This window comes from Raphanus sativus, chromosome 7, assembly GCF_000801105.2.
Source record: "Raphanus sativus cultivar WK10039 chromosome 7, ASM80110v3, whole genome shotgun sequence".
NCBI classification, from domain to species: Eukaryota; Viridiplantae; Streptophyta; class Magnoliopsida; order Brassicales; family Brassicaceae; genus Raphanus; species Raphanus sativus.
Genome location: NC_079517.1, coordinates 125910 through 144556, shown reverse-complemented (window position 1 = coordinate 144556; position 18647 = coordinate 125910). Strand labels below are relative to the sequence as shown.

The 18647-nt window shown below is 37.9% G+C and overlaps 5 protein-coding genes and 1 long non-coding RNA gene across 7 annotated transcripts; 3 read left to right on the top strand and 3 right to left on the bottom strand.

Moving 5' to 3' along the window:
- The first annotated feature begins 224 nt into the window (after positions 1-224).
- On the top strand, positions 225-3036 carry LOC108816277 (uncharacterized). 2 transcript variants are annotated; one of them, XM_056990161.1, is made up of 3 exons: positions 225-478; positions 612-2464; positions 2545-3036. In XM_056990161.1, exons 2-3 carry the CDS (start codon positions 614-616, stop codon positions 2758-2760), a joined length of 2067 nt encoding a protein of 688 aa, XP_056846141.1. In that variant the 5' UTR covers positions 225-478; positions 612-613; the 3' UTR covers positions 2761-3036. The 2 variants fall into 2 exon arrangements, with proteins under 2 accessions (XP_056846141.1, XP_018444358.1); XM_018588856.2 differs by having other exon boundaries at positions 609-2464.
- Positions 3037-3179: 143 nt separating this feature from the next.
- On the top strand, positions 3180-5817 carry LOC108816228 (serine/threonine-protein kinase BSK6). The gene is made up of 9 exons (XM_018588800.2): positions 3180-3777; positions 3903-4038; positions 4126-4259; positions 4364-4469; positions 4541-4626; positions 4717-4938; positions 5024-5173; positions 5265-5378; positions 5514-5817. Exons 1-9 carry the CDS (start codon positions 3481-3483, stop codon positions 5742-5744), a joined length of 1476 nt encoding a protein of 491 aa, XP_018444302.1. The 5' UTR covers positions 3180-3480; the 3' UTR covers positions 5745-5817.
- An 86-nt stretch (positions 5818-5903) lies between these two features.
- LOC108816657 (uncharacterized) lies at positions 5904-6813 on the bottom strand. Its single transcript, XM_018589223.2, has 2 exons — positions 6324-6813; positions 5904-6256 (listed from the first exon to the last, which is right to left on the bottom strand). Exons 1-2 carry the CDS (start codon positions 6695-6697, stop codon positions 6004-6006), a joined length of 627 nt encoding a protein of 208 aa, XP_018444725.1. The 5' UTR covers positions 6698-6813; the 3' UTR covers positions 5904-6003.
- Positions 6814-7378: 565 nt separating this feature from the next.
- On the bottom strand, positions 7379-8443 carry LOC108816420 (uncharacterized). The gene is made up of 2 exons (XM_018588993.2): positions 7879-8443; positions 7379-7784 (listed from the first exon to the last, which is right to left on the bottom strand). Exons 1-2 carry the CDS (start codon positions 7943-7945, stop codon positions 7624-7626), a joined length of 228 nt encoding a protein of 75 aa, XP_018444495.1. The 5' UTR covers positions 7946-8443; the 3' UTR covers positions 7379-7623.
- Positions 8444-9231: 788 nt separating this feature from the next.
- Positions 9232-13756, bottom strand: LOC108814279 (protein FRIABLE 1). Its single transcript, XM_056991160.1, has 9 exons — positions 13051-13756; positions 12649-12675; positions 11196-11238; positions 11013-11083; positions 10861-10949; positions 10653-10785; positions 10338-10570; positions 9786-10262; positions 9232-9676 (listed from the first exon to the last, which is right to left on the bottom strand). Exons 1-9 carry the CDS (start codon positions 13591-13593, stop codon positions 9406-9408), a joined length of 1887 nt encoding a protein of 628 aa, XP_056847140.1. The 5' UTR covers positions 13594-13756; the 3' UTR covers positions 9232-9405.
- LOC108814280 (uncharacterized) lies at positions 11232-12413 on the top strand. Its single transcript, XR_001943626.2, has 2 exons — positions 11232-11735; positions 12097-12413. It is a non-coding gene; the product is annotated as an uncharacterized LOC108814280 (long non-coding RNA).
- Positions 13757-18647: the final 4891 nt, after the last annotated feature.

The window sequence follows — 18647 nt, the reverse complement described above, 5'->3', positions numbered from 1 at the left end:
AAAAGAAACTTATGTGTATGACAGGTCAGCAAAAGAATGGGTCCCTTTGCCGTTTTCGGTCCAGCTTTGGGGATGCGATAGGAGGAGAAACAAAAGGGAAGTCTCCTAATGGAGCCCACGGGAAGCATTACGGGCCACACGATTTTACATTCCTCATTAGCTATTAACGTTGGCCGTACGATCTCTCTCTCTCTCTCTCTCTCTGTTATATCTTTGGTCTTATTACACAAGCGGCGAGAGATTCTCTGCAACTCTCGATCCCTTCCTCTCTTTCTCTCTTGATCACAAAGTGTTATCGATTTTTCGTTGAAGTTAGGGAAGAGTGTGCTTCGTAATATTGATTATCTGCATAGTGTCGGTTTTGCTTATACTTTGACGTTTCTTCTTCTTCTTCCCCAAAGAGGATATGAGGCAGGAGGAGTTTTGATTTTTTGATGAAATCGTGAAAAGGCTTGGGTTTGAGTTAATAAATGTTTTGGTATGTTCCCTTTCTTCCCCTGTTGGAATGTTCAAAATACTTTAACTTTAGGGGGTTCAATCCTCCATTACTTTGCTTCTTTTATGATCATAGTGGAGAGTAAAAAGTTTCTCTCTCTTTTTTGGTGTAGAAGAAATGGGTACAAGAAGCGATCTCAGAGGCTTTCTGAAACAGAGCGAAAAGAAGTCAGAAAGATCATCTTCATATCTTATTAACTCAGCTGCTCCAGGACCAGGAGGAAGCCCTTGTTGTGATGAGGAGGAGGAGGAGGTAGTGAAATACATGTCCAAGTTGCCAGGTTATCTCCAAGCAGAAGAAAGCCTCCAAAGTAGTGGTGTTTTGAATGTTGGGGTCTTGGATTGGTCTCGTCTTGAGAAATGGAAGCATGGCCGTTCAACATCAAGAGCAAGCCCCCCTCATCACCACCACCACCACCACGTGCATACTTGTTCCAATCTCGGCAAAAAAGTTAGAGCTTCCAGGGATCTTGGATGCACTTTGGAACCTGAGCTGCTGCTGTCTAGGGCTTCTTCTTCTTCTTTAAATAAGCAGGAACTGCCAACTTGTTGCAGCTATAAGTCCTCTGCTAGAGATCATGAAAGAGTGAAGAGCAGAAGAAGTTCGCCTTCTTCATCAGCTCTATTGTCAACTATGGGAAACTCCCGGGGATCGAGGAGGAGCTTTATGGTGCGGGACAAGGAGACTGATGAGAAGAGAGCAGGGGAGGCACAAGAAGAAGATAGACGGAAACATTGTGTTGATGGAGAGGACAAGACCGTCGTTGGAGGATGTTCCAATGCTTGTGAAAAGCATCAGCAAGTCAGTAACCTGCGATCAACAAAACAGTCCCGAAGCACCCTCCTTTCTAGTGAACAACCACCCCATATGCCTTGTCGTAACTCTAAAGTAGCAAGGGAGGTTAACCGCTCTCTCCACTTGGAGACAGATTCTTCTGATGATATGATGCTCCCTCTTCTTCTTGGTGTTGATCAAGAAAAGAAGACAGACCCTTCTTCACCAAGCAAGCGGTTTAGTTTTAGCTTCGGTCGTCTCAGCACAAGTTTCACCTTCAAAGAGGAGGATTCATCGGCTGGCCAACCTTTGACTTCTTCTTATGATACCATCAAATCTGACTCTATGACATTTGATGGCTTAGCTTGTCCATCTCAGTCAAGTAACCCGGAGGAAGAGAAGCAGAACCTTCAATGTGGATCTCGAGTTAGCCCTCTAAGAAGGCTGCTTCACCCTTTACTGAAATCCAAAGGCTCTGAGAATGTTCTTCTTCCATCAAAACCAACATCAACTTCTTCCAATCAATATGAAATGAAGAAGAAGCCGGATGCATCAAGAACAAGAGCTCTTTTACAGCTAACGACAAGAAACGGCATCCCTCTATTTCAGTTTGTGGTGGATGATGATGATAACCTCAACAAGAACAAGAGCAAGAGCAAGAGCAAGAGCAGGAGCATCCTTGGGGCTACAATGAAAAGCTTCAAAGAAGACTCAGTTCAGTACTGTACATTCTACTCTGTTACTGAAGTCAAAAAGAAGAAAAAAATCGGAAGCTGGCTGATCCACCAAGAGAAACAACAACAAAAACAGCACAGGTTCGTCTACAATGTAATCGGTGAAATGCGGTTAGAGGAGCAGAAATCGGAAAGCATGTCTTCAGTGATGAGAGAATCAGTACTGGTTGATGAAACAGAGGAGGGAGTAAAAGGGAGGAAAGAGGTTGCAGCCGTTGTGATCAAGAAGAAGAAGAAGATGCCTGGGGAAGAAGTCTACGGGGAAACAACCACTGTGATCATTCCAGGTGGCGTTCACAGTATACCGAAGAAAGGAGGACCGACACCGTTGATTAGGAGGTGGAGAACGGGAGGGTGTTGCGACTGCGGTGGCTGGGATGTGGGATGTAAACTCCATGTGTTCTCCAACAAAACTTTCCTCCATCACTTGTTTGACCAAACCTTCCAACTTTTCCATCAGGTAAGTACATCATCATATAGTAGAAGATAGTCCTTTTTTTTAATATTATATATGAAAATCTATTTGTTACATTTTTGCAGGAAGAAAGTGATAAAAAGTGTGGTGGTCCGGTGTTGGAGATGACAGAGGTGAAGAGAGGGATATATAGGGTGGAGTTTGGTTCGTTTCTTTCGCATCTACAAGCTTTTTTTGTGTGCGTGACGGTTATCACTTGTGCCTCCGAGGAGGAGGAAACTGTGTCAAAGAAATCTTCCTTACCGTTTGCTCCGCCTCTGTCTCCTGTTGGTAGAGCCTGAGTATTTAGTATCCCCCACACACACAAACTCGGTGACAGAGAGAGTATGTAATGCTTGTCTTTGGATAGAGAGAGAGTATATGCCATATTGTCGATAGTTGACAATCAATTTGGATGTAGTGGGGGATGTTTTAGCCTCTCTATATTCATTGAAGCACTGAAAGGTGACTAGTTCACTTGCATTGAGTTCATCATGCTCTGTCTTTTCCAAAAGAGAAAAAGAATTTAAGTAGCATCTGTACTTTTTTTTGTGTGGTCAAAGTACCTACCACCTGTACTTACTTCCAAATGCTTCTTTTCTTTAATTATTTCCTGAAACGAGCGTCCCATTAACTATCACTACTATATAGTAATGCCGACAGATGCAAATATATATTGCCAGTAATATCAATTAAATTATCCTGGAAAAAAATATTGATATTGAACACAATGCTTATTCTGTTTAGCATAACAGTTAAGAGAGCATGACTCATAACCAAAATGACACAAGTAACTTGCCACCAGATATGTTTCTTTCTTATGTAAATATTATCCTTTTTTGACATTTTCCATGTGTAGAATTTTAAAGTATTCTCTTTCCGTTATAAAACTATAAATGTATTTGATAGTTTGAATTTGTTTAAAACAAAGAAAGAACAAAAAAAAAGTACATATTTATTTTTGGAGACGGGCGGGAAGTCTCTCTCTGTCAGCCGGAGGAACCAAGTTTTGACCGGCGGCGATGGGATGCATTTGCTTCAAGTCATTGCTGCAAAATTCTCCACCGTCGATTACATCAACGGTCGTCGACAGAGATAGTCAAGACGATGACGACGACGGACAATACCCGCTGATATTCAGGGAGTTCAGCTTCGAGCAGCTGAGAATAGCCACCGACGGATTCTCCCCCGGGAACATTGTGTCGGAGCACAACGAGTGGGTACCGAACACAGTCTACAAGGGTAAACTCGGCGATGGTCGTCGGATCGCCGTCAAACGGTTTCGAAGACTTTCATGGCCTGATCCTTTCCAATTCATCGTTCGTCTTCTTTTCTCTTCTTCTAAATCTCTGTTCATAATATATATATATATATATATATCTCTGGTTTTGATTTCAAGATTTAACAAAAGATGATTGGATCTTTTCTTTTGGTGGAAAAACAGAAGGAAGCAGAAGCTGTTGGGAGATTGAGGAGTGATCATATGGCTAATCTGATCGGTTATTGTTCTGATGACAGCGAGAGACTTCTTGTCGCTGAGTTTATGCCTAATTCCACTTTGTCTAACCATCTCTTTCACTGTACTCTCTCCCTCCTCTCCTTTCCTCATTGGTCGGATTATGTTTTAACTTGGCACACAAGAAATATTGTAAATGAATATGTTTCAGGGGAGAAAAGACCGATGAAATGGCAAACACGTTTACAAGTTGCGCTTCATACCGCAAAAGCCTTGGAATATTGTAATGACAAAGGCATCAGCTTATACCATGATCTTAATCCCTATAGGATACTCTTTGATAAGGTACTTTTTTCTTCATGGTTTCTTTCTTGATTTGGGATGAAAAAAACCAAGAAAATCTTCTCTCTTTTTTTTTTTTAAATGAAAAATTGCTTGATGACACACAGGTGGGCAATCCTAAACTTTCTTGCTTTGGTCTCATGAAGAATAGCCATGAAGGAAAGAATCATAATACCAACTTAGCATTTGCTCCACCCGAATATTTGAGCCTTGGTACATCATTAAACAATGTGTGGTTGTCAACAAGAACATCTCACAGAAACTCTCTACAATAACTTTTTCAGGTACTCTGATACCGGAGAGCGTCACATATAGCTTTGGGACCTTGTTATTGGATCTTATGAGCAGCAGACATATTCCTCCAAACCATGTATATAACACACACAAAATGGCAGAATAATAGTTTGCATTTGTAACATTTTACTCTGCTTTATTAATGCAAGTAAATGTGTGTGTGCAGGCGCTTGATTTGTTCCGAAGCAAAAACTATGTGGGGCTAATGGATTCAGCTCTGGATGGTCAGTTCTCTGATGAAGACAGGATAGAACTAATACACTTAGCTTCTCGATGTTTGAAGACAGATCCCAATGAGAGGCCAGGTATGAAGTTTCTTACGTCGACTCTTTCTAGACTTGAAAGACGAGCCGAGTTAAGGCCAATCAGTGTCAAAAAACTCATGCCTGTAAGTGTGTCACTCTCTCCCTATTATTCATTCAAGACTAATCAAATATTGACTTAAAGAATAACTCAAAATATTAATTTGACAGTCTTCGTCAAACAAAAAGACTAAACCTGCAACAGAGCCACTAAAGTTAACTCCTTTTGGAGATGCGTGTTTGAGAGCAGATCTTTTCACCATGCACGAACTACTCGAGAAACTCGGGTATGAAGCAGACGATGATGTGGTCTCAAACGAGGTACGTTAATGATTCTTGATAAGCCCAAAGAAAATGATCGTTGCTGATTGTTTCTCATGAATTATTCTTATTACCTACCCCCATATGTCAGTTTTCCTTCCAAATGTGGACCGGAGAAATGCAAGAGAATATGGACCACAAGAATCATGGAGATGCTGCATTTCGTGCTAAAGATTATGATACCGGTATTGAATTCTACACTGAGGTAAACTAAAATAAAAAAGAATCTAATACATCCGCCTTCTCAGTCTGTCTTATTAGAACTATTAAAGACCTAATCTTAATATATAAGTGAACACATGACACCACACCGTAATTGACTCGATTCAGACTTCTGCAGTTCATGTATGGAGCTCCTAAGGTTTCACCAACAGTTTTGGCAAGACGGTGTGTATGTTACCTTATGGCTGAAATGTTCAGTGAGGCTTTAAGCGACGCGATGCAAGCGCAAGTAGCTTCACCTGAATGGCCAATCCCTCTTTACTTACAAGCGGCTTGTCTCTTCAAGCTCGACATGGAAGCTGAAGCTAAAGAAGCACTTAGACATGGTTCTGCTCTCGAGTCTTACTAGAGTTCGTGAAAATAATAAATATTATATGTACATTCAGAAATTGTTAAATACAAAAACCATGTGACCATTCAAATATTTGTGTGCTATTCTATTTAATTTATTTGTAATCCAACTCAAATTATGAAATAATTTTTACTTTTGTATTCAAGTTGCTTGACATGATTGCACTCGTGCAAAAAGCTAAAACATGGAATCAAATTCCACTCAAAGCAAAAGAAAATGAGATTTGAGAAAAACAGAGGAAGTTAATCTTGTTTTTTCATTGTTGTGAAGGCAAGTTAATGTGGAAGAACCATGAGATTACGAATGCAGAGACCATACATGTTAGAAGAAAGTTAAGAAACTTATTCCCGCTCCAGAATCTCCGGTCATCAGAATCTATTGTCTCCACCACTGTGGATGAATTTCCCGCCTCCTCCATGTCATCCACATTGGTTTCAATCTTTGTTTGATCAATCTCATTGGCAACTTTAGAGAAGTTTTGAGCTATCGAACGGCAAATCTCGCAAGTCCTGAAATTTTTAACTTATTAAAAGCCAAACGATGGTTCTCACTGAGATTATTGTTTGGTTTGCTTACTTGTTACCCTTGATCTTGAACCAAGTATCGGCACACTGCTTATGAACATAACCCAAATCATCTTTACAAGAACATCCGAGAACCATTGGTTCTCCACATTCATGACGGCTACTCTCTAGACCCAAATGGCAAATCCGGCAATCTTTCTCCTTCAAAGATGATCGAGAAGAAGGTTCCCACTCTGAATCTGAGACGTCCTCCAAATCATCAGGAACCTCAAACTCCCCGCAAAAGCTTCGTACAGCTGAGTGGAAATCGTAGTCTTCATCCCAAGAAGAGCCGTCTTCTCCGATCTCACTGACGTCATTTCGACCGTAATGCCTCTCGCCGGAACCATTTTCTAAATCAATGTGAGATATTTCGAAAGATGACATTTTTATTTGAGAGAGAGAGAAAGAGTGAAGACGGTACTTGGCTATAGTATATACTTGCAAGACTTCTGTCACAAGTAAACGTTTATGGACTAACAAACAAAACAAGAAAGGGTCAGAAAATCTGAAGGACTTATGTTTTGTGTACTTCTGTCTGTGGACCAGAGTGATGAAAACATAATTTACAATTACAACAACACAGCTTTATTTTATTTTATTTTATTTTATTATTTGTAGAGGAAAAAGCGTTATACAGTATACAGGACAGGCTTTAAGCTGATAGTACACGATTGTTGTTAACTAATCTGCACGCTAAGTATCATCGTGTTGTTTGTGATTTGAAGGTTTCGTGTTATTGGCTACTAAAAATCTTTTCCTAACCGTTGATTTTGAATCATCATCTGGAAAGTCAACACAGTTGTCGCTGGAGATTTTAATACCAGCGTGGGAGCCACGTGATATCATAGAACTAATGGGTTGCAGTGCGGCTGAGCTTTGGGACCATCGCCTCTGGCTCTGTCTCCTCCCTCATGCTTCTCTTTGACGACACCACTCACTTCTCTCTTCTATAGGTTAAAAATGTGTTTACATTTTACCAATAGTAAGCAATCCTTTCACAGCGGTTGATGTTCGTCGCCGTTCATGCATTTAACTGTAAATAGTTTAGTTTGATTTTATTGGGTCACCTAAAAGACCATGCAAAATACAGGCCCATTAATAATATAAATAAGTCTTAGTTGGGCCCACGAATGATAATCAGGCCAACATTTTTAAATATTGTTCATAACGACTCTGAAAATATTAAAGTTATTACAACGAGTTATTGTCTGAAGCAGAGAAACTAAAACCAAACCAAAAAAAAAGAAGAAGCATCACACGTAGATCACGGAAATAAACATTATAAAAGAAAGCTTGGGAAGATCAGGCATTCAATGACCGTCTAGAGGTTGGGGAGGAGGAGGAGGAGGAAGCTTGGGAATATAAGGATTGAGAGGGCTTCCATGCTCAATAGGACCTCCTCTAACCGAGTGTTTTGTGGTCGGAGTTGGATCCACCCGAATATTGTAATCCTCCAAACCCAACTCCATCTCTGCCATTTCTCCACGTGAACTGTTTACTTAATTGATCCACTAAAGAAACAATAACATACTAACGAGAGAGTTAGAGAGAATATGATTGATTACCAGAAGAAACGAGTGAGTCACAGAGTATCATGACAGCCAAAATGAAGACAAATCTTGATTCCTTCATCTTTCTTCTTCTTCAGTGACAGACAACAAAGAAAGTTCCTTCTTCTTTATAATAAGAGAGAGAGAGAGAGAGCGATCGTTTAACAAAAGGAAGATGTTGTATGAATTATAAGGCCATGTGGGAGGGTTCTTGGATCTTTGTGTCTTGAATGTGGAGTTGTGGGTCAAATCGAGAACAGATTTATTGCTCTCTCTCTCTGTTGCAGATATGAAGCAGCTCAGAGCTCGTTTATTGGGCTATACTTAATGCTCTTCCACTACTTTTCGGTTACGACACGTGTCCCGGTGTCTCTATCTCTATTCTCTATTAACAGCAATTTCTCATCGATTGTGTTTGATCGCCATTGACAGAAACGAGGAAGAAGAGAAGGAAGAAAAAGAGGAACGTGAAACCAAAAGGACGTTTATAAAGAAATTAGGCGATGGATGGAGAAGAAGAAGATACAGAGGTTGTGGCGGTGCTTTTTATTTAAATGTATGAAAAGATAATTGTGGTTGTTGGCTACTTTAACACCACTAGCTACTACTAGTATAGTCAGTAGTAAGAGAATTTATAGTAAAGATTATTGTCTTTGTAGTATTAATAGCATCAGCATTGTAAACACGAAACATGCTGTAGAGAAAATACTAGTAGTATTAAAAGCAAAAGATAATACTCCATTGATGTCGTATAGCGTTAGTTGCATTTCAAAAAGAAGGAAGTTAATGCCACGATGATGTGACTCGAATCAGCAACATTAATGCTTCTAACATTATTTCGAATTTTCTTTACTGTCAAATTTAAATGCTGTTTTTCTGTACTTGCAAAACTACTTCCGTTCCAAAAAATAAGATTTTTTAGAATTTTCACGTTTGTTAAAAATATACTCTTTCTATTTCAAAATGTTATATATTCTAGATTTTATACACATTTTAATAAAACATATTAAATTTGCATATATTTTGTGATTATTTTTTTCTATAATTTTAAATCAATAAAATTCAATAAGTGCATTTAATTTTTTTGAAGTTCACAATTAGCTAATGAAATATGCATTGAAAATATAAAAAATAAATCATTTTGAAACAAATTTTTTCTCTAGGATATGTAACTTTTGAAACGGAGGGAGTAACAAAAATTTACAGCTTAATTTACTATTTAAAGAGGAGACTTTTTTCAGCCATCTTTACTCTGTGTTTTGAGTGAGAAGAAAGAGTAAAAATGGAATGTGTATTGTCTCCAGTGGTCCTCTTCCTCAGTTTATGGATTTTCATCAACCTTGAGATTCCTATTTGTTTGGATGAGCATGATTCGTAACTGTATTTAGTATCTCTGTGTCCACAAATGATGTCTGTATTTCTCAAATTACCTAATATAATTAGAGTATCTTTTTAATAAACCTAATTACATAAAGACCAAAAAACAAAAGTCATGTGACTTCCTCGCGTGTGTGTATGTTTTAAGAACCCTTCTATATCTGGTTATCTCAGAGACTTCGCTCGTAGACTTGGTCTTTCAAACAGGTTCATACTACGGGGTTGTTGTTGTCCATCAGAAGTGTCACACAAGCAACCAGGAAGAGGGTTTGCATAAAAATTCTCCTCCAACTTTGGACTCAACCCTGCCTTTCCTGGCCGTCTTAGATACGGAGCTCCTACTCTTTTCCCATGTAATCTCTTCACCTTGGACGAGAAGTCTTCCCAAGACATGAGTCCCGCATCCAACCTATCCATCAATTTCACTAATCTTTGCCTGAACAAACAAAAAAAAACACACGGGTAAAATGCCAGTCAGTCAGTCAATCAGTCTCAAGCGCCTATCAATCAATTTCATTCATCACGCAAAGAAACAGAAACAGTACCTATCGGGATTAATCGTTTTTCTAAAACCTTCGAATCTTCGGTGACCCTGAACCGCTTTAGCCATGTTTCCATCATAAGTGTAAGCGAAAACGTCGCTTTCGAGTGCTAGATTGTAATCAAGAGCAGCCAGTCTGTTCTGGTAAGGTTTTATAGTGGAGAGCTCCTCCTCTGTAGCCAATGTGGAGTGAAAGAACACGTTAGGGAACTCTTGGTGGAATGCAGTCATACTGTTTTGACCGTACATCTCTCCTGCAACAATGTAGATCTTCGTGGTCGAAGGAAACCCCATTGCCTTGAGGAATACGGCAGCTTCGCGCGGTGTCATGGGGCAACTACCTTCAAGACGACGTTCTGTACCGTTGATCACTTTTTCTTTCCAGTGCGGAATACTATACCTCATCTTCTCAAGATCAATTGATTCCTCAGAGGTTAGACTGTGATTGCATCCGGTAAACGCCAACATATCTTTCTCGTACCTAGAAGAAGAGCATTTATTTGATTAATGGTATGATTCTAATTAAGCAACGTTCGGGAGGGGAGGTAGCTTGTACCTCAAGTGAAGAGCAAGGTAGGGTTCGTTGTTTTCTCTAAGTCTTGAAGAGAGAACTCTGCTTAGATTCTCTATCTCTGGAGAGTAACGAAGAGCTTCGTAGTTGGCCCTACATCTAAGCCTCTGGATCGAAGGTGGTGGACTGTTGTTGGCTAGGCGAGAGTCAGTGTGATTGAATACAATCACCTTATGCTTCTTCATTAGCTTTGAGATTGAGTTTCTGTAATAACTCGCCTGAGCGCCGTCAAAAACAAAACAGAGTTAGATAAAAAAAAATACTGAAAAAATTGAAAAACAGAAAGAGAAGTTGAAAAACCTTGGACCAGGACACAGGATTCTTTTCAAGAGGCTTGATGGAAGCAAATTCTTGCGGTAAGTACTCGACAATATTGACATCTTCTGCTAGCACGTTGATGAAATGTCTCCAGTCGAAAATGTCCTTAAACGTGCTGGATAGAGAATCAGAATACAACAGCGTATTAGTTGATGATGATTCTGTTGAATTGAGGATGGTATGTTGTTACCTTGGATCACTCCAGAAAGATGAATGGTCAAGAAAAGGAAGAACAAGACTAGCGTTCATGATTTTGGCTATTGCGACCATATCGCATATCTGTCAAGAGACAAATGATGTGAGGACTTGAGAAAATCGAAGGCTTAAGAAGAAGAGACTTACACCAGTTCTCATTTGATTCAAACCACCGTTGGCGTGAACAACAAGGTAACCATTAGTTTGCTTGATCGGTCCTAAACCAAAAAAATAAAAATAAAAGAAGAACGATAATTAGGTCTTAAAATTCTCAGTTAAAGCAAGGCGACGCAAAGAGAAGAAGAAGAAGAAGAAGTAAGGGAAAATTACTTTGGTTCTTAGGACGAGTTAAGCATTTCCGATAGTTACCAGTAGGGATGTTGTATTGGGTTCTTATAATTAGGGTAGTACCAGCCCATTGAAATTTTTAAAAGCCCTAAACCCTAATGTTTTATCTGTAAACCATATCGGGCTCATTTAGGGTTGGACTAGATAATAAAGGGTTTTGAAAGGGCTAGGCCCTATTAGTCATTATATTTTTTTTAAACTAAACTACGACGTTTTCTTCTTTGATCAAAGCTTTCTTCTTCGTTCTCGTCGCCATCACTCAAGGAGTTGGTTTCAGTCTTCGTTCTCGTCGCCATCAATCGATCTCAGTCGCCATTGATCGAGGAGTCGAGGGTTTCAATCGATCTCGTCGACGAGGGCTTTAACATCTCAGATTCTCAGTCGGTGGGTTTCAACATCTTAGATTCTCAGTCGGTGGGTTTCAATCAACTTCGAGATCGAGCAATCTCCGGCGTGAGCTCTCTGTCCTCAGACTCGACCTCTCTCTTATCTCCTCCGATTTGGGTTTCAAGCATTGTTGAGGTAACAATCATGTACTCATGTGTGTTTGATTTGTTTTTGAGAATGGGTTAGCTCATCTTTACATCTTTACTACTTGTTACCTGATGAGCTTATTTGTTTTGATTCTGTAATTTGGTTCATCTTACTTGTTCAGCATTGACAAAAAAAGAGGCTGCGGGTAAGGCAGTAGAGTTCCTTTAGCTACTGATAGAAACTTGAAAATAAACCTATGCTATTCGAGTTTCATTTGCTTTCAATTGAAAATAAACCTATGCTTTCTATATGCCTGTGTGTCATAAACAAGTTTGTTACTATACATGATTAGTGTGCTTGTGTTTTCTATGTGAAGGTTTTATAGACTGTGCTTTCTATATGATTGTAGGTTGCAAAGCTACGAAGTGAAAAGTGGAAGTCTTTGACAGAAGAAGTGAGTTGCTCTACTCTTTGTTTCTTCCCTAGGTTGCATGGTTATTTGTCTATCGTGATATAACTCGGGTTGTATTAAGTGGCTATTTAGGATAAGAAAGTTTATTTGGATAAGGCTACTGAATTAAAGACAGAGTATAGAGAGAAACTTATACAGTGACTGTTTCAAAACCCATTTTGTTCTCTTAGAGGAAAGTTTACTGGTTTTGTTTAGAAACTTGTGATTGATGATTAGCGTTTGATATTTTATTTTAAGAGAGTTTAAATTGATTATCAATGATGATTACTGATTTGTTATCAAGGTGGAGAGCAACTTGTTTATTTCAATCAGAAACTATGTGTTTACATAAGAAAAAAAATATAAAGGGTTTAAAGGGTTTAAAGGGTTCAGCCCTATTTTACATAGTTTTAATGGGTTTAAAAGGATTAGGGTCACTTAGGGTTGGGTTTAAGCTAAATAGGGTTGGATTGGGTTGGGTTACCCTATACAACATCCCTAGTTACCAGTGTCGGGTTGATTCCATATCTCTGGGATCTGTTTATGGAAAGCCAATTTTTTTTTTTTTATTAGTGAATAATAATATGATTCCATACACTAACGAATAAGCAAAAGCCCGTTGGGCCAACGACGTACAAGTTAATGCGTTGTGAATGTGATTAATTAGTTACGCGTAAATACTGGATTAGCTTTTAAAAAAGAATTTATTGTAGTCAACCCTCTAGAAAATTCAAAGAAGGAATTATGCAGAGAGACCCATGATGACTTTCGTATTTTTTTTTAAAAGATTGATTAAATATTTTCATTAACGAACTTTAAGGAATTTTCTTCTTACGGAAATTATCCCCTTTTTAATAAAATGCAAAACTTAAAAAAAAAAAAAAAATTCAGCTCAGATTTATATCAGCTTACCGGGGGGTGTGGTTGGGGAAGGAGGAGTTGAATGGAAGATTCTTCTTCTCGGATGATTTTTTCAATGTTATTTCTGGGATGAATCGAAAACACAAACTCGTGTTTCTCCTCCACGAGTTGCCGCCGTCGTCCACCGGAGGAGAGAGCAATAATAAGGAAGAAAGTGAAGACGAGGATCCCTAATAAGGACAGGATCACACGGCCGAGATTAGTGGCCGATCTCATCTTCTTTCCGGTCCAGTGGGATTTGTTGTCAAGCATCATGAGCATCCACACCATCCTGAATTTCCGGAGAGACAGAAACCCCACGAGGTAACTCTTGTGGGATGATCCACTCGGACAGCACGATGATAATCCTCCTTCTCCGTCGGAGAGGCTGCAGCAGCTCGTCGCTTCTTCCTCGTCGGGGACGTAAACGACTGCGTTTCCTCCTCCGGTGCTGACGTGGAAATGATCTTCCTGAGAATCAGCCACGCGACGTCTTGCTGTCGCCGCCGGTAACTGGCTGCTGCTCGACGTATTCACCGGAACGCCGACTGACATATGGCCGAGAAAACAGGGTGGTGGCCTGGTGGGATTTAGAGAGTGGATGTTTTGGAGAAACAATGAATCTTCCTTCTTTCTTTCTTTCTTTCTTAATATATATCTCTACGTGATCTCTCAGTCAAAAAAAACTCTGCGTGATCTCAGGCGAGCAGACAAACAATCTCTCTCTCTCTCTACTTCCTCCTTTATATATATACGTGTGAATGTATTATACCCCGGGGTTATTATGTAATTGTACGTATTTGTCCTTTGTAAAAATGTTGGAAAGTTGTGGAAACTAAAAGTCGTTTTATTCCAACTTTTTTTTTTTAATTTGGACTTTTATTTTTTCACATGTAAAAGGTTCGTTATTAAAATCACTAGTGTACACCACAACTACTATTTTTTCTTTTAACAAACATTCAGAATTTTTATATCGAATTATTTTTCCTACTTTTTTTTTTTTGATAATCCAAGGTTCTCCACTTCGTACATCATTTTCTGGGCCCGGTCAGATAGCGGTCCACTTCACCCGGGAGGGCATTAACCTGGATCGAAGCCCAATACCACTAATAATGACATAGAAGAGACAGTTCGCCTCCGGCTGGCGTCAGCATGACAATTGGCCCCAAAGCTCTAACCAGTAGAGCTACCTCATCCCGTCTTCTTTATTACTATAACTTGAGAAATAATATATTATCTCAAGAGATTATCTGATTTCGTCTTCTTTAAAAAAAAACTGTTGATAAAGTTTAGAGATAGTGGATAATTACATTTATAATTAACAAAATACTGTATCGTCTCTTTTGTTTTTATTGGTTAATATTTATTGTATTTGCCTAACTAGTAACTAACAGACACGTTGAATTTAGAAACAAGAGACTTTCACATTCATTAGTTGTTAGTATTCAACCTGGCCTTTTTTTTTTATAACGGGTTCCAAGCTTCACCCAGACTAATTCTATGAAACCAACAGCAACCTACGTATTCTTGCAATTTAGTGTTAGTTTCGGTGGCCATCAAACCCAAAACACTTTTTCTTTGGCGTTTACCACTGGACCACCATGTAATGGTTTAAACCTGGCATCTTCTATTGTTTATGCATGTCATTTGTTTCCATGTCATTGAAAAATAACCATAGTTATTTTTGTTAAATTTATTTATGCTTAGCTTTTTTCAACCGTTTTTATTTAAGCTGAAATATTTCACAATTAGTAAATATTTGATTTCAGTAAATATTATTATTCTGGTAACCTATATATAAAATGACTATATTAATGTTTGTTTTGTATTACAAGGTCAATGTACAAGAAAATTATATTATTTGTATGTGAAAGAATCAATTCCAGTATAAAATTTAATATTATTATTATAAAATTTCTGTAAAATACGAGCTTGAAACTAGTATTGTTTTGTAGGGATCCTCTCGCAGTAAAAAATAATCAATCAAAATCTTTAAAGCAAGAAAGATGTTAGTACTAAAGAAAATTAAATTTCTTTTCTGAGATCTTCAATAAATAAAATAGGTTTGAAACTATCGTATCACTTAATTTTACTATACATAGTGAAACTTTTAAAAATTCCATTTGTCATCAGTCATCACTAACTTATTCTGCGTTCTAATTAGAATGCATCACTATCATTCTATCAACATAGTATAAGTTTTGGTATGCTTATACTACTCTTATGAAGTTCTTTAACTTTTATGACAACTAAACCAGTTTTGTTATGCGTATTAATTTGAAGTTGTTGTTTTTACCGCCAACTAGTATCAAATTATCTGATAACATAGGCTGATACGGACATTCGCCGCTAGTCTGGACCCATTTAGATGGATGTTAGGATACATCGGGTTATTCAAAAAAAAAAAAATCTCAAAAACAAGAAAAAAGTATTGTAACAGAAGTAAATTTGGTATAACTTAATTGTTTCACGGAATAGTTAAGTAGTATTTTTATATAAATTTTTATTTTTTGTATGGAATAGAAAATTTGTGAAAGCTGTCGTAGTCATATTTAAGTTTTTTCTTAAGTGTTGACAAAAAAAGTATTTTTTTTTAAGTTTTACATGTAACTATTTGCATTATAAATTAGCAACACTGCGCTGTGATAAGAAAAATGCATTCAAGAAGTGTATTTTCCAGAGTCATTCAAATTAAGTATGAATTTGATGCGCCATACTGGATATATTTTCATCAGCTTTCTTTTTATACGTTTAAGTTTTAACCAACACCTAATGAACTAATCTAATGTAGATACTGACCAGTTCCATTAATAACACTATGGATTAAAAATAGCAGGTGTGTTTATCACGCAGTCATTTTCTGCTTAATTTAAATGTTAAAGTACTAAAATGCATTTTAAATAAATTCAGAAATTAATATTTTTTACTTTTATCTAACAATTAGTTAACTCGTTGTCAAAAAAAATGTAAAAATTAGTTAACCTATCACATTGTACATCACACATTTCTTTTATACTTTCTAAGAACAAAGTAGAAAAATTAAATCAATATACGCTAGGGATTACGTGTATGATTATAGAGTTCCCAAAGAAAGATGTATGACTAGACCCTTGAAACAAACCAAGATTTCGGACCAGTAAGCAAAACCAAAACTGATCGATCAATCTGGAACGACAATGCACAAGTTATTTTTATAAAAAAAAGACAATGCACAAGTTATGACAAAAAGGGGTTTTCGGAATATAAATTACAAAACAAATAGTATGATGGCAAATTACATGCGAAACAATATAAAATAACAGTGTTATTGTTGTGAAAGTGTGTTTTATTATTGAATCAAAGTGTTCCTTATATAGGAAATACATGGCGACGTGGGCCTAAATACAATGGGCCATAAACGGGCCAAGATTACAAGTAAATATCTAATGGGCTGGACATCCATAAACATAATATTCATAACACTCCCCCTTGGATGCCAGAACCATATAGAGCTTGTAGTGTGCTTAATGTTGCCTCATTAAAACCTTACTCGAAAAACCCAGTGGGACAAAACCGAAGTGAAGGAAAAAGAGTACAACGCACACTACTCCCCCTGTTCTAGACCTCCGTTCTTCAAGTCTGGCGCATGGACACTTTGATGGTTTAGCTTCATGGGCGCCAAGTCTTGAACTGGTCCTTCTGTTGCCACGTCCCAAACGGATAGGTAGACTTCATAGATGTGTAGTTGGTGTAGACATGATGAAGAAGTCGGCTAACATTTCTCATGACTGAACTTGTAGTACTTTGTGCTTCTTCATCATTCTCCAAATGTGTATAACCTGTTTGAGACCTTGTATAAACTTGTAACATTTATTAAAACCAAACAATCCCTTTTCTTTTGGGTTTGGTTAGTATAAATCAATCTCAAACTTTTAGTTCCTTAGAAGGTAAGTTAGGATATATTGATCATGTCCCATTGTCTCATGTTCGGACATGCCAAATTTATCTAAGTAAAGTGCCAATAACACTTATGGCAGGGGACGTGTATGGCTTTAGTATCAATGTCTTATGGTCTGAACATATCCATAAAACTTATCCGACCTAGTATGGCTTGCCATATCAAGACGCCAATCATATCAATACATTTCTTTTGGTCGGATGTGCATAAGTCTTAAAAGTACTTATGTAAAGTCTTTCCTGGACCAAGGACACATGCCTTGTCCATAGCCATACCACGATTTGAATATAGTGGTCACTGGAACCGGTTTAGTCGGAACAGGATCAAGGAGACCGAGCCGGAACGGGGCCGGAACAAGACCGAGATGATTACATGGTCCATCTTTCTTAGATAAATTTCGACCATGAATGCCTTAGTATATCCATGATCTACTCGGATCATGCTATGTCCATTGTGTGTGTCCCGTTCATAGCTTTTGACCAAACTCTTCATGAACCTTCTTTATTATATGTCCATAACTTGTTCATGAATGGCTATCATGCTATAATTTGATGTTCATCAAAACTAAGCCACTTTTGGATCAATATGCCGTTCCCCTTACTATGGACGTTTCAGGTCGGACAAGACCGAAGGGAACGGATCGGAACGGGCTGGACTAGAACCAAGATGATTAAGGTCGAACTAGGTCGGACGTGATCCTAGTTGATATGGGTCTTTGGTCGTGAATCTGATGGATTCATCCTCTTATTCTCTTTTGACCATATCACATTCTATTCTTGGTACTTTGGATCATAGATCTCAATACATATTCATGGCTATCATCTCCACTATAGATCATTGTATTCTTATCATAGCCTGTCCAAGAATCAATCAATCTAATCATCCTTTCTTTAAGTATGAACACAAGGAATTTCCTTCATAATATATGCATGGAGTGTTCAGGGACGTTCTTATAGAACTCCTTTCACTAAGTATTACTTAGTCTTATCCTTTACATGCATTATATGCCTTATATGCAGCTGCCTTTCGTTTCAGTCCATGAATAGCTTAGGAACAAAACTATTCTATGAGAATTTCTTTTCTCATCTTTCTGATACTCTTATCATTTCTTTATCCAGTGATCAATCATGCTGCTTACTACATTTCTCTTTTCTTATATCCAGACCTTTATCACTTTCGGATTTGTAGTAGCATCCACCACATAGGAGTATATCTCCTTATAATCTGTTCCTTGGTCTTTGTGAGTATCCTTGTGTAATCAAGCCATTCCTTGAATGCTTTAAATAGGAATATGAACACATTAGTCCATGTCTCACGATTTCTTTTCCTTTCCCACACATGACCCATTTTTCACTGGTTTTATCTTATCAGATGGTGTTTCTATATATGGCCAATACACCCATCTCTTTTATAGATTCTTTGAATCTTTCTAAAACCCCCACAGTTTCTTTTAGTCTATGAATGCATTCTTGTATTCTCGTGGGTTCTGATCCTCGCTTATATCTTTTAAACTCAAGTGCTATTTTCTTATGCATCTTTATCTTTTGTGTATGTATGTGTCGACACTTCTTTTATAGTGTTCCATTATGTTCCAGACATGAACTAATCGATTAGAGATTTCATTCTTACTAAGAACCTTTATTACCTTGCAGTTTGGCGTCCCAAACTACAT